Raw genomic sequence first — 13,470 nt, forward strand, 5'->3', positions numbered from 1 at the left:
GGATCACTTCACATGAGTAAGAATAGCTATCATCAAAAAGTCTACAAACAATAAATGCTTGAGAGGTTGTAGAAAAAAGGGAACCCTCCTATGCTGCTGTTGGGATCTAACATGGTAACAGCCACTATAAATAACAGTATGGAGGTGCCTTTACAAGGTAAAATTAGAGGTAACATATGATCCAGCAGTCCCACTCCCAGGCGTATAACAGGAGAAAACCAGAATTGGAAAACACACATGCAACCATATGTGTACTGCAGAACAATTTACAATGTCTAAGACATGGAAGCAACCAAAATATCCATCAGCAGATGGATGGATAAAGAAGTGGTACATGTTCACAGTGAAATATTACTCAGAAATGAAAAAGAATGAAGGAATGCCATTTGCAGCATCATGCATAGAATTAGAGATAATCATACTAAGTGAAGTAAGTCAGAAAGAGAAAGTCAAATATCAGATGATACTACTTATAGCTGAAATTTAAAAATTGATACCAATGAACTAATTTACAAGAGAGAAACAGGGACTTTCCAGGTGGTCCAATGGTTAAGAATCCGAGCTTCCACTTCAGAGGGCATGGGTTGGATCCCTGGTGTTGGGAGAACTAATATCATGCATGCCTCGCAGTACAGCCAAACAAATAAAAGAGAGAGAAACAGACTCACAGACTTAGAAAACAAACTTATGGTTACCCAATGAGAAAGGTGGGCAGAAGGAATAAATCAGGAGGCTGGGAAAAATATTTACACACTAATACATATAAAATACATTATCAACAAGGACCTACTGTATAACAAAGGGAAGTCTACTCAACACTCTCTAATAACCTATATGGGAAAATAATCTGAAGATAAACAGACATGAATATACATAACTGAACAAGATTCTGTAAACCTACCACAAACAGAATATTTTAAATCAACTTTATTCCAATAAAAAAGAAAAATTAAATTAAAACAAAAACAAGTAACAAAACAGAAGATTTGGGGTGTTTGTTCTGCCACAGACCATACTAATTTACAATCGAGGAGCCTGTCTTCCACAGTGGGTCTGGTTACCCAAGTAACCAGAGAGGGGCATGAAGGAAATCCTACCACCTGTGCCCATTTCCACAACAGCAACTTTAAAACATGTGCTTATGGGCACTTCATAGTCACAAGGACTGCCAGGGGGTAAATGACACCTGCCCTTAACAAATGTCCTGTGGTAGTTATCGAACAAAAATTCAAAATAGTCAGACTTTCAAAAAGCCTATGTCAACTGTAACTTTTTCTCACAGTGTTTAAAAAAACACATGCAAAGATGCTCAAAATCTCGAATTACTAGACACATGAAAGTCAAAACTACAACAAGGTATCACCTCGCACAGTCAGAATGGCCATCATCAAAAAGTTTACAAACCATAAATGCTGGAGAGGACATGGAGAAAAGGGAACCCTACTATGCTGTTGGTGACATGTAAGCTGGTAACAGCCACTATAAAGCAGACTCTGGAGATACCTTTAAAATGTAAAAATAGAGCTACCATATCACCCAGCAGTCCTACTTCTGGGCCTACATCTGCAGAAAGCCAGAATTCAAAAAGACAAATGCACCCAAACCCAAACATGCACTGCAGCACTATTTACAATAGCCAAGACATGGATGCAACCAAAATGTCCATCAACAGATGAAAGGATAATGAAGAAGTGGTACATGTACACAATCAAATATTACTGAGAAATGAAAAAGGATGATCATCTCTAGGTCCATTCCTGTTCCTGCAAATGGCATTATTTCATTCTAAGGGAAGTAATTCAGATAGAAAAAGACAAATATCACATGATAACACTTATAGTGGAGTCTAAAAAATGATAGAAATGAACAAATTTATAAAACAGAAACACACCAACAGACTTCAGATATCCTTCAGTGAGGAAAATTTTTAAATCTGTTACCAATCTTTAAATGTCAACCTGAAAAATGCAAGCAATAAATAACATTGTAAAGGTATTAATTTTCCCCAAATAAACCTATACCAGGCATTAGCAAACTAAACCTGGAGATCACATCCAGCCTATCACCTTCTTTTGTAAATTAAATTTAATGAATGACCCACAAGAAAACCCATAATGAGACGTCAGGTCACACCTCTCAACGTGGCTATTATTCCAAAGTCTACAAATATGAAATGTTGTTCATGACATGGAGAAGGGAATCCTAGTACACTGTTGGTGGGATTGTAAATTGGTACACCCACTATGAAAAGAATATGGAGGTCCTGAGAAAAGCTACAAGTAGAACTATCGTATTAGCCAACAATTCCACTGCTTGGTATATGTCCAAAGAAAATGAAGACACCAATTTGACAAGATGCATGCATCCCAGTGTTCATAGCAGCATTATTTACAATTGCCAACATATGGAAGCAAACTGAATGTCCATCAACAGATAAGTGGATAAAGAAGATGTGGTATGTATACACAATATACTATTACTCAGCCACTACAAGGGATCAAATTCTGCCATTTGCAACAATGTGGATAGGCCTAAAATATTTATACCTACTTAAATAAGTTAGAGAAAGACACATACTCTCTGTTCTCACTTCTCTGTAGAATCTAAAAATGCAGGAAAGGAATGTATATAACAAAACAGAAATAGACTCACAGAGAACAAATTAGTGGTTACTGGTGGGGTGAGAGAAGGCAGGAGGGAAAGACAGTAGTTTCTCTAAATCCAATATCCCTATGTATGAAATAAACAAACAAGGATATATAGTACAACACAGGGAAATACAGCCATTATTTTGCAATCACTTTAGTGGAGCATGACCTATAAAAATATTCAATCCATATGTTGTTCCCCTGAGAATAATGTAATATTGTAAATCAACTATACTTCAATTTAAATAATCCATAGGGGGGCTGAACGGATTAAAGAAAGTTCAATTATACTGTGTACAAGAGATTCATGTTAACTTCTAATCCATATATAGCATAAAATTGAATGACTGGAAAAAAAATACTCCATGAAAATGATACTTGCCTAACTGGTCTATTATGAGGTAAAAAAGACTTGAAGTCAAACCTCTCAAAGGAAAGTGGGTTATCATATAATGATAAATGGATTAATTCATCAAGAAATCATGACAATTATAAATATGTATGTATCCAGCTTTGGAGCCTCTCAACATATAAAGAATATATTACCCCACGTGAAGGGGAACATGTGAAGAAATAAAATAATGGTAAGAAACATGAATATCCAACTTTCAATACTGTACAGATCATCCGGACAAAATATCAATCAGGAAACACTGAATTGAACACACACTTGATAGCAAATGAACCTAACATACATCTACAGTATATTCCACTCAACAGCAGCAAACTTTCCATTGTTCTTAAGTACACATACAACACTGCCTAGGGTAGATCCTATGTTAAGCCACAAAACAAGTCTTCAAAAATCCAAGAATATTGAAATCATATCAAGGATCATTTCCAACCACAATGGTATGAAACTGAAATTCAATATTAAAAAGAATAACTGAAAATTCAAGAACACTTAGAAATTGAATAAGCTCATGAATAGCCAGTGCAGACAGGAATAAATCAAAAGGGAAATTTAAAGGAAATCTTAAAGCAAACAAAATTGGAAACAAAAAGCACCTAAATTTATGGAATATAGGAACAAGACAGCAATTCAAACTAACAATAGAAATACCATACCACCCAGGAATCCAACTACTGGGCATTTACCCTGAGAAAACCATAATTCAAAAACAGTTATGTACAACAATGTTCATTGCAGCTCTACTTACAATGGCCAGGAAATGGAAGCAACATAACTGTCCATCAACAGATGAATGGATAAAGGAGATCTGGCACATATATACAATGGAATTTTACTCAGCCATAAAAAGAAACAAAATTGAGCTATTTGTAGTGAGGTGGATGGACGTAGAGGCTTTCCTACACAAAAAGTGTAGAAAGAGAAAAAAACAGAAAATTTGAACACTCCCTAACACCATACACCAAAATAAATTCAAAATGGATTAGAGACCTTAATGTAAGACCGGACAGTATAAAACTTAGAGGAAAACACAGGAAGAATTCTCGGACATAAACCAAACCAAGATCTTTTTTGATGCATCTCCTAGAGTAATGGAATAAAAAACAAAATAAACAAATGGGTCCTAATGAAACGTAAAAGCTTTTGCAAAACAAAGGAAACTACACACAAGACGAAAAGACAGCCCTCAGAATAGGAGAAAATATTTGCAAACGAATCAACAGACAAAGGATTGATCTCCCATATATATAAACAGCTCATGCAGCTCAATATTAAAAAAACAAACGACCCAATACAAAAATGGGCAGAAGATCTAAATAGACATTTCTTCCAAGAGGACATAGAGATGGCCAAGAAGCACATGAAAAGGTGCTCAACGTCACTAATTAGAGAAATGCAAATCAAAACTACGAGGTTATCACCCCACACCTGTTAGAATGAGCCTCATCAGAAAAGATACAAACAACAAATGCTGGAGAGGGCTGGAGAAAAGGAACCCTCTTCCACTATTGGTGGGAATGTAAACTGACGCAGTCACTATGGAGAATAGTATGGAGGTTCCTTAAAAATCTAAGAATAGAATTACCATATGATCCAGCAATGCCACTACTGGGTATATACCCAGGGAAAACCATAAATCAAACAGAAACATTCACCACAATGTTCATTGCAGCACTATTTACAATAGCCAGGTAATGGAAGCAACTTAAATGCCCACAGACAGACGAACGGATAAAGATGTGGTGTACATGTATAAAATGGAACGTTTCTCCGCCATAAAAAGGAAGGAAATTGGGTCATTTGTAGAGACGTCGATGGATCCAGAGACTGTCATACAGAGTGAAGTAAGTCAGAAAGAGAAAAACAAATATTGTATATTACTGCATGTATGTGGAACCTAGAAAAACGGTACAGATGAACCGGTTTGCAGGGCAGAAATAGAGACACAGAGGTAGAGAACAAACGTATGGACACCAAGGGGGGAAAGCCGTGGAGGGGTGGTGGTGGGATGAATTGGGAGATTGGGATTGACATGTATACATTTATATGTATAAAATAGATAACCAATAAGAACCTGCTGTATAAAAAACTAAAATTCAAAAATAAAAAAAAATAAATAAATACAATTTAAAAAATAAAACAGAAAAAGAAGTTCCTCCCTTCCCAAAGGTGTATTTATATGAATCAATTATTTCCATGCTTATATCTATAAATACAAAAAATAGGAATAAAACCTACCTTGAACCAAAAAAGAAAAAAGGAAAACAAATCAGAACCCACCAGTTCTACAGAGGAAAACCCTACCAGGCAGGGCACTTGCTCCAGTGGTAAACAATTCTGAAGTTGGCCACAGGTGGGGAATCGTCTCCCATGCAGCCAGCAGCCCCCCTGCAAGGAGCGTCCTCATGGCAAAGCTTGGGGGACCGTGCCGAGGCGTCTGTGAGTAAACGTGAACCGAGCCCCAGGCCAGCTGCTGCTGAACTGTTCCCACCCTTCCCAGGTAAAACACCTGAATGTGTGCAAGGACTTGAAAGCCTACAGGAAGGGCCGTGGAGCCACACCAGCGACAGCACGCAGGCCGACTTGGTGCCGGCAGGCCAGCCAGGATGGTCCTGGCCCCAGACGCTCTTCTGGAAGCTTTCCACTTCCCTGCCTGAGATACCCCTCCTGGCCCGGTCCCCACTGCTTTTTTCCTTCCTCACCTCTGCCCGGCGAGCAATTCCAGCAGCAGGTATGGGTGACACATCCTCTTCTTCAGCAGGTGGCAGCCTGGCAACTCCTGCAGAAAGTCCAGCAGAGCCCCACTCACACCGGGCCACCCAAAAAGCCACGGCCCCTCACTCCCTCCCACCAGCCCAGCCCCGGCACTGCTGACGGGGCAGAGGATAGGGCGTCAGGCACAGCTGCAGGGGCTCTTGCTGCCTGGAACGGTGTTTATATTGACCTCAACCCAGGCACACCTGGGGAGGGCTGGCCCGCCGGGTCAGCCAATCCTCACCCCTCAGCAGCTCACATTTGCAGAAAATGGACCTTGCTGCACGGGCCACGTACAAGGAACAGGTGTGGGCTCCTGAGAGTCAGGAGAGACAAGGGGCTGCAGCCCTGGCTTGTTTTCTAATCATTTTATCTGGCGCATGAGTGGGAGACAACTTCAAGAAGACCCTCTCCTAATGAGAGGAACCCAGGAGTCAGGGAGAGGAGGGGTGGCGGGTGGAGACAGAGGCCTGGTGCCCCGGCTGCAGTGGAAGCCTCTGGAAGACCAGGCAGAGGGAGGCTGCACAGAGTGATGCCCAGGGTCACAGACCCGTCGGAGCTGCTGTTTCTTAGTTCAAGTCCTGCTCTGAGGTGCTCTGTGTCAGCTCAACCGACAGGTGGGCTGGGGGCGCTCTGCAATGAGGGCTATGTGCACGGTTCCTGTGTGCCCAGACTTGCTGGGTGCCTGCCCAGGTGAGCTCCATACCCGTGTAGGGGCCTGACCACGAGAGCCCCGTGGGCTGCTGGGTAACTGCCCAGGTGAACTCCATATCCTGGAAGGGCCCCGACCACGAGAGCCCCGAGGGCTGCTGGGTATCTGGTAAAGAACGTCAGGACAGTCAGTGAAGCCACCAAGAATATACATCCAGTAGTTCCTAATTCCTACACCCTGCTGGTCATTCTACCATCCACCAGGACATGGTATTCTGTATTAGACTTAGATGATGCCTTCTTCTGTATTCCATTAGTCCCAAAGTCACAAGAAAGTTTGGCTTGTGATTGGCAGGACTCAACATACAACGAAGACAATACTGCTGGGGCCGTCCTGCCCCAAGGGTTCAAAAATTCCCACACCGTCTTTGGGGAAACTTAACTAAAACCTAAAAGATCTACCTCTGGAGAAGGGAACCTTCCTTCAATATGCAGACCACATTCTGCTCGCCAGCCCTACTAAGGAGGCCTCTGAACTACTTAGCCAAGAAAGGACAGAAGGTGCCCAAGAAAAAGGCTCAAATGTCACAGACTAAGGTAACCTGCCTGGACTGCCTGCCTGGGCTTCGTTCTCACAGAAGGTCGGCAGAGCCCATCCCAGGACAGGGAAGAAGCCATTTGCAGCCTTACCCCTTCTAAAACTAGAAGACAGCTTAGGGGTTCCTGGGGAGGCCGCGGTTTGCTGCATCTGGATCCCTAACTACAGTCTAATAGCTGGGCCTCTATAAGAAACACTGACACGAAAAGATGATGATCCTTTGGAATAGAATCCAGAAGCAGCCTTTCAAGAATGCAAAGAGCCGTCACTTCAGACCCTTGCCCTGGAACTCCCTAATTTAGCTAAACCCTTTCACTTTTACATTCTCGGTCGAAGGTGAATCGCCCTTGGAGCATTAGTGCAAACACTGGGACCACCTGAACTGTAACAACTCAAGTATGCCATCCAGGTAGGAGAAGCTACGGTCACCAAGGGCTTGGCCCGCCGCCCCATCCGGCCAGGATACTGGGGGTATCTAAAAACCTGGAAATCAGCAGCCTGCAACGCCAGCTCCCTCCTAAGGGAAAAGGACCCCACGTGGTGATCCTAACCACCCACCATGCCCTGAAGTTGCAGGGATCCATCCGTGGACACACTGACCTCGAGTGAGGAGGCCCTCCAACCCCAACCTCCAGAGAGACAACCAGGGTCAACGGGCCCCCAGGACGACTCGGGTGACCATCACTTGACCTGGACTGTCTCTCAGAAAACAACAACAGTGTGATATTGGTATATGTATAGCTGATTCACTTTGTTATACAGCAGAAACTAACACACCCCTGTAAAGCAATTATACACCAATAAAGGTGTAAAAGAAAAAAAGAAAGCCCAGAGATAAACCTACACGCCTATGGTCAACTAATCTGTGACAAAGGAGGCAAGACTATACAATGGATAAAAGACAGTCTCTTCAGTCAGTGGTGCTGGGAAAACTAGACAGCTACATGTAAAAGAATGAAATTCGAACACTCCCTAACACCATACACCAAAATAAATTCAAAATGGATTAGAGACCTTAATGTAAGACCGGACAGTATAAAACTTAGAGGAAAACACAGGAAGAATTCTCGGACATAAACCAAACCAAGATCTTTTTTGATGCATCTCCTAGAGTAATGGAATAAAAAACAAAATAAACAAATGGGTCCTAATGAAACGTAAAAGCTTTTGCAAAACAAAGGAAACTACACACAAGACGAAAAGACAGCCCTCAGAATAGGAGAAAATATTTGCAAACGAATCAACAGACAAAGGATTGATCTCCCATATATATAAACAGCTCATGCAGCTCAATATTAAAAAAACAAACGACCCAATACAAAAATGGGCAGAAGATCTAAATAGACATTTCTTCCAAGAGGACATAGAGATGGCCAAGAAGCACATGAAAAGGTGCTCAACGTCACTAATTAGAGAAATGCAAATCAAAACTACGAGGTTATCACCCCACACCTGTTAGAATGAGCCTCATCAGAAAAGATACAAACAACAAATGCTGGAGAGGGCTGGAGAAAAGGAACCCTCTTCCACTATTGGTGGGAATGTAAACTGACGCAGTCACTATGGAGAATAGTATGGAGGTTCCTTAAAAATCTAAGAATAGAATTACCATATGATCCAGCAATGCCACTACTGGGTATATACCCAGGGAAAACCATAAATCAAACAGAAACATTCACCACAATGTTCATTGCAGCACTATTTACAATAGCCAGGTAATGGAAGCAACTTAAATGCCCACAGACAGACGAACGGATAAAGATGTGGTGTACATGTATAAAATGGAACGTTTCTCCGCCATAAAAAGGAAGGAAATTGGGTCATTTGTAGAGACGTCGATGGATCCAGAGACTGTCATACAGAGTGAAGTAAGTCAGAAAGAGAAAAACAAATATTGTATATTACTGCATGTATGTGGAACCTAGAAAAACGGTACAGATGAACCGGTTTGCAGGGCAGAAATAGAGACACAGAGGTAGAGAACAAACGTATGGACACCAAGGGGGGAAAGCCGTGGAGGGGTGGTGGTGGGATGAATTGGGAGATTGGGATTGACATGTATACATTTATATGTATAAAATAGATAACCAATAAGAACCTGCTGTATAAAAAACTAAAATTCAAAAATAAAAAAAATAAATAAATACAATTTAAAAAATAAAACAGAAAAAGAAGTTCCTCCCTTCCCAAAGGTGTATTTATATGAATCAATTATTTCCATGCTTATATCTATAAATACAAAAAATAGGAATAAAACCTACCTTGAACCAAAAAAGAAAAAAGGAAAACAAATCAGAACCCACCAGTTCTACAGAGGAAAACCCTACCAGGCAGGGCACTTGCTCCAGTGGTAAACAATTCTGAAGTTGGCCACAGGTGGGGAATCGTCTCCCATGCAGCCAGCAGCCCCCCTGCAAGGAGCGTCCTCATGGCAAAGCTTGGGGGACCGTGCCGAGGCGTCTGTGAGTAAACGTGAACCGAGCCCCAGGCCAGCTGCTGCTGAACTGTTCCCACCCTTCCCAGGTAAAACACCTGAATGTGTGCAAGGACTTGAAAGCCTACAGGAAGGGCCGTGGAGCCACACCAGCGACAGCACGCAGGCCGACTTGGTGCCGGCAGGCCAGCCAGGATGGTCCTGGCCCCAGACGCTCTTCTGGAAGCTTTCCACTTCCCTGCCTGAGATACCCCTCCTGGCCCGGTCCCCACTGCTTTTTTCCTTCCTCACCTCTGCCCGGCGAGCAATTCCAGCAGCAGGTATGGGTGACACATCCTCTTCTTCAGCAGGTGGCAGCCTGGCAACTCCTGCAGAAAGTCCAGCAGAGCCCCACTCACACCGGGCCACCCAAAAAGCCACGGCCTCTCACTCCCTCCCACCAGCCCGGCCCCGGCACTGCTGACGGGGCAGAGGATAGGGCGTCAGGCACAGCTGCAGGGGCTCTTGCTGCCCGGAACGGTGTTTATATTGACCTCAACCCAGGCACACCTGGGGAGGGCTGGCCCGCCGGGTCAGCCAATCCTCACCCCTCAGCAGCTCACATTTGCAGAAAACGGACCTTGCTGCACGGGCCACGTACAAGGAACAGGTGTGGGCTCCTGAGAGCCAGGAGAGACAAGGGGCTGCAGCCCTGGCTTGTTTTCTAATCATTTTATCTGGCGCATGGGTGGGAGACAACTTCAAGGAGACCCTCTCCTAATGAGAGGAACCCAGGAGTCAGGGAGAGGAGGGGTGGCGGGTGGAGACAGAGGCCTGGTGCCCCGGCTGCAGTGGAAGCCTCTGGAAGACCAGGCAGAGGGAGGCTGCACAGAGTGATGCCCAGGGTCACAGACCCGTCGGAGCTGCTGTTTCTTAGTTCAAGTCCTGCTCTGAGGTGCTCTGTGTCAGCTCAACCGACAGGTGGGCTGGGGGCGCTCTGCAATGAGGGCTCTGTGCACGGTTCCTGTGTGCCCGGACTTGCTGGGTGCCTGCCCAGGTGAGCTCCATACCCATGTAGGGGCCTGACCACGAGAGCCCCGTGGGCTGCTGGGTACCTGTCCAGATGAGCTCCATAGCCTGGGAGGGGCCTGACCACGAGAGCCCCGTGAGCTGCTGGGTAACTGCCCAGGTGAACTCCATATCCTGGAAGGGCCCCGACCACGAGAGCCCCGAGGGCTGCTGGGTATCTGGTAAAGAACGTCAGGACAGTCAGTGAAGCCACCAAGAATATACATCCAGTAGTTCCTAATTCCTACACCCTGCTGGTCATTCTACCATCCACCAGGACATGGTATTCTGTATTAGACTTAGATGATGCCTTCTTCTGTATTCCATTAGTCCCAAAGTCACAAGAAAGTTTGGCTTGTGATTGGCAGGACTCAACATACAACGAAGACAATACTGCTGGGGCCGTCCTGCCCCAAGGGTTCAAAAATTCCCACACCGTCTTTGGGGAAACTTAACTAAAACCTAAAAGATCTACCTCTGGAGAAGGGAACCTTCCTTCAATATGCAGACCACATTCTGCTCGCCAGCCCTACTAAGGAGGCCTCTGAACTACTTAGCCAAGAAAGGACAGAAGGTGCCCAAGAAAAAGGCTCAAATGTCACAGACTAAGGTAACCTGCCTGGACTGCCTGCCTGGGCTTCGTTCTCACAGAAGGTCGGCAGAGCCCATCCCAGGACAGGGAAGAAGCCATTTGCAGCCTTACCCCTTCTAAAACTAGAAGACAGCTTAGGGGTTCCTGGGGAGGCCGCGGTTTGCTGCATCTGGATCCCTAACTACAGTCTAATAGCTGGGCCTCTATAAGAAACACTGACACGAAAAGATGATGATCCTTTGGAATAGAATCCAGAAGCAGCCTTTCAAGAATGCAAAGAGCCGTCACTTCAGACCCTTGCCCTGGAACTCCCTAATTTAGCTAAACCCTTTCACTTTTACATTCTCGGTCGAAGGTGAATCGCCCTTGGAGCATTAGTGCAAACACTGGGACCACCTGAACTGTAACAACTCAAGTATGCCATCCAGGTAGGAGAAGCTACGGTCACCAAGGGCTTGGCCCGCCGCCCCATCCGGCCAGGATACTGGGGGTATCTAAAAACCTGGAAATCAGCAGCCTGCAACGCCAGCTCCCTCCTAAGGGAAAAGGACCCCACGTGGTGATCCTAACCACCCACCATGCCCTGAAGTTGCAGGGATCCATCCGTGGACACACTGACCTCGAGTGAGGAGGCCCTCCAACCCCAACCTCCAGAGAGACAACCAGGGTCAACGGGCCCCCAGGACGACTCGGGTGACCATCACTTGACCTGGACTGTCTCTCAGAAAACAACAACAGTGTGATATTGGTATATGTATAGCTGATTCACTTTGTTATACAGCAGAAACTAACACACCCCTGTAAAGCAATTATACACCAATAAAGGTGTAAAAGAAAAAAAGAAAGCCCAGAGATAAACCTACACGCCTATGGTCAACTAATCTGTGACAAAGGAGGCAAGACTATACAATGGATAAAAGACAGTCTCTTCAGTCAGTGGTGCTGGGAAAACTAGACAGCTACATGTAAAAGAATGAAATTCGAACACTCCCTAACACCATACACCAAAATAAATTCAAAATGGATTAGAGACCTTAATGTAAGACCGGACAGTATAAAACTTAGAGGAAAACACAGGAAGAATTCTCGGACATAAACCAAACCAAGATCTTTTTTGATGCATCTCCTAGAGTAATGGAATAAAAAACAAAATAAACAAATGGGTCCTAATGAAACGTAAAAGCTTTTGCAAAACAAAGGAAACTACACACAAGACGAAAAGACAGCCCTCAGAATAGGAGAAAATATTTGCAAACGAATCAACAGACAAAGGATTGATCTCCCATATATATAAACAGCTCATGCAGCTCAATATTAAAAAAACAAACGACCCAATACAAAAATGGGCAGAAGATCTAAATAGACATTTCTTCCAAGAGGACATAGAGATGGCCAAGAAGCACATGAAAAGGTGCTCAACGTCACTAATTAGAGAAATGCAAATCAAAACTACGAGGTTATCACCCCACACCTGTTAGAATGAGCCTCATCAGAAAAGATACAAACAACAAATGCTGGAGAGGGCTGGAGAAAAGGAACCCTCTTCCACTATTGGTGGGAATGTAAACTGACGCAGTCACTATGGAGAATAGTATGGAGGTTCCTTAAAAATCTAAGAATAGAATTACCATATGATCCAGCAATGCCACTACTGGGTATATACCCAGAGAAAACCATAAATCAAACAGAAACATTCACCACAATGTTCATTGCAGCACTATTTACAATAGCCAGGTAATGGAAGCAACTTAAATGCCCACAGACAGACGAACGGATAAAGATGTGGTACATGTATAAAATGGAACGTTTCTCCGCCATAAAAAGGAAGGAAATTGGGTCATTTGTAGAGACGTCGATGGATCCAGAGACTGTCATACAGAGTGAAGTAAGTCAGAAAGAGAAAAACAAATATTGTATATTACTGCATGTATGTGGAACCTAGAAAAACGGTACAGATGAACCGGTTTGCAGGGCAGAAATAGAGACACAGAGGTAGAGAACAAACGTATGGACACCAAGGGGGGAAAGCCGTGGAGGGGTGGTGGTGGGATGAATTGGGAGATTGGGATTGACATGTATACATTTATATGTATAAAATAGATAACCAATAAGAACCTGCTGTATAAAAAACTAAAATTCAAAAATTAAAAAAAAATAAATAAATACAATTTAAAAAATAAAACAGAAAAAGAAGTTCCTCCCTTCCCAAAGGTGTATTTATATGAATCAATTATTTCCATGCTTATATCTATAAATACAAAAAATAGGAATAAAACCTACCTTGAACCAAAAAAGAAAAAAGGAAAACAAATCAGAACCCACCAGTTCTACAGA

General features: G+C 43.5%; 1 protein-coding gene across 4 annotated transcripts in view; it reads right to left on the minus strand.

Annotated features, from left to right (window-relative positions):
- Positions 1-13,470, minus strand: part of LOC309797760 (uncharacterized protein) — a 106,371-nt gene that overhangs the window by 76,055 nt on the left and 16,846 nt on the right. For 2 of the 4 annotated variants that reach the window (XM_082646185.1, XM_082646183.1), the window contains 3 exons: positions 10,592-10,723; positions 9,789-9,865; positions 6,279-6,631 (listed from right to left, as the gene is read on the minus strand). In XM_082646185.1, the coding sequence (XP_082502311.1) occupies positions 9,841-9,865; positions 10,592-10,723 (157 nt within the window). In that variant the 3' untranslated portion in view covers positions 6,279-6,631; positions 9,789-9,840. Of the gene's footprint in view, positions 1-5,762; positions 5,840-6,278; positions 6,632-9,788; positions 9,866-10,591; positions 10,724-13,470 lie in introns of those variants that run through there. The other 2 variants (XM_082646187.1, XM_082646184.1) reach the window with 2 other exon arrangements.

Source organism: Mesoplodon mirus, assembly GCF_964341445.2.
Source record: "Mesoplodon mirus genome assembly, contig: HAP1_SCAFFOLD_952, whole genome shotgun sequence".
NCBI classification, from domain to species: domain Eukaryota; kingdom Metazoa; phylum Chordata; class Mammalia; order Artiodactyla; family Ziphiidae; genus Mesoplodon; species Mesoplodon mirus.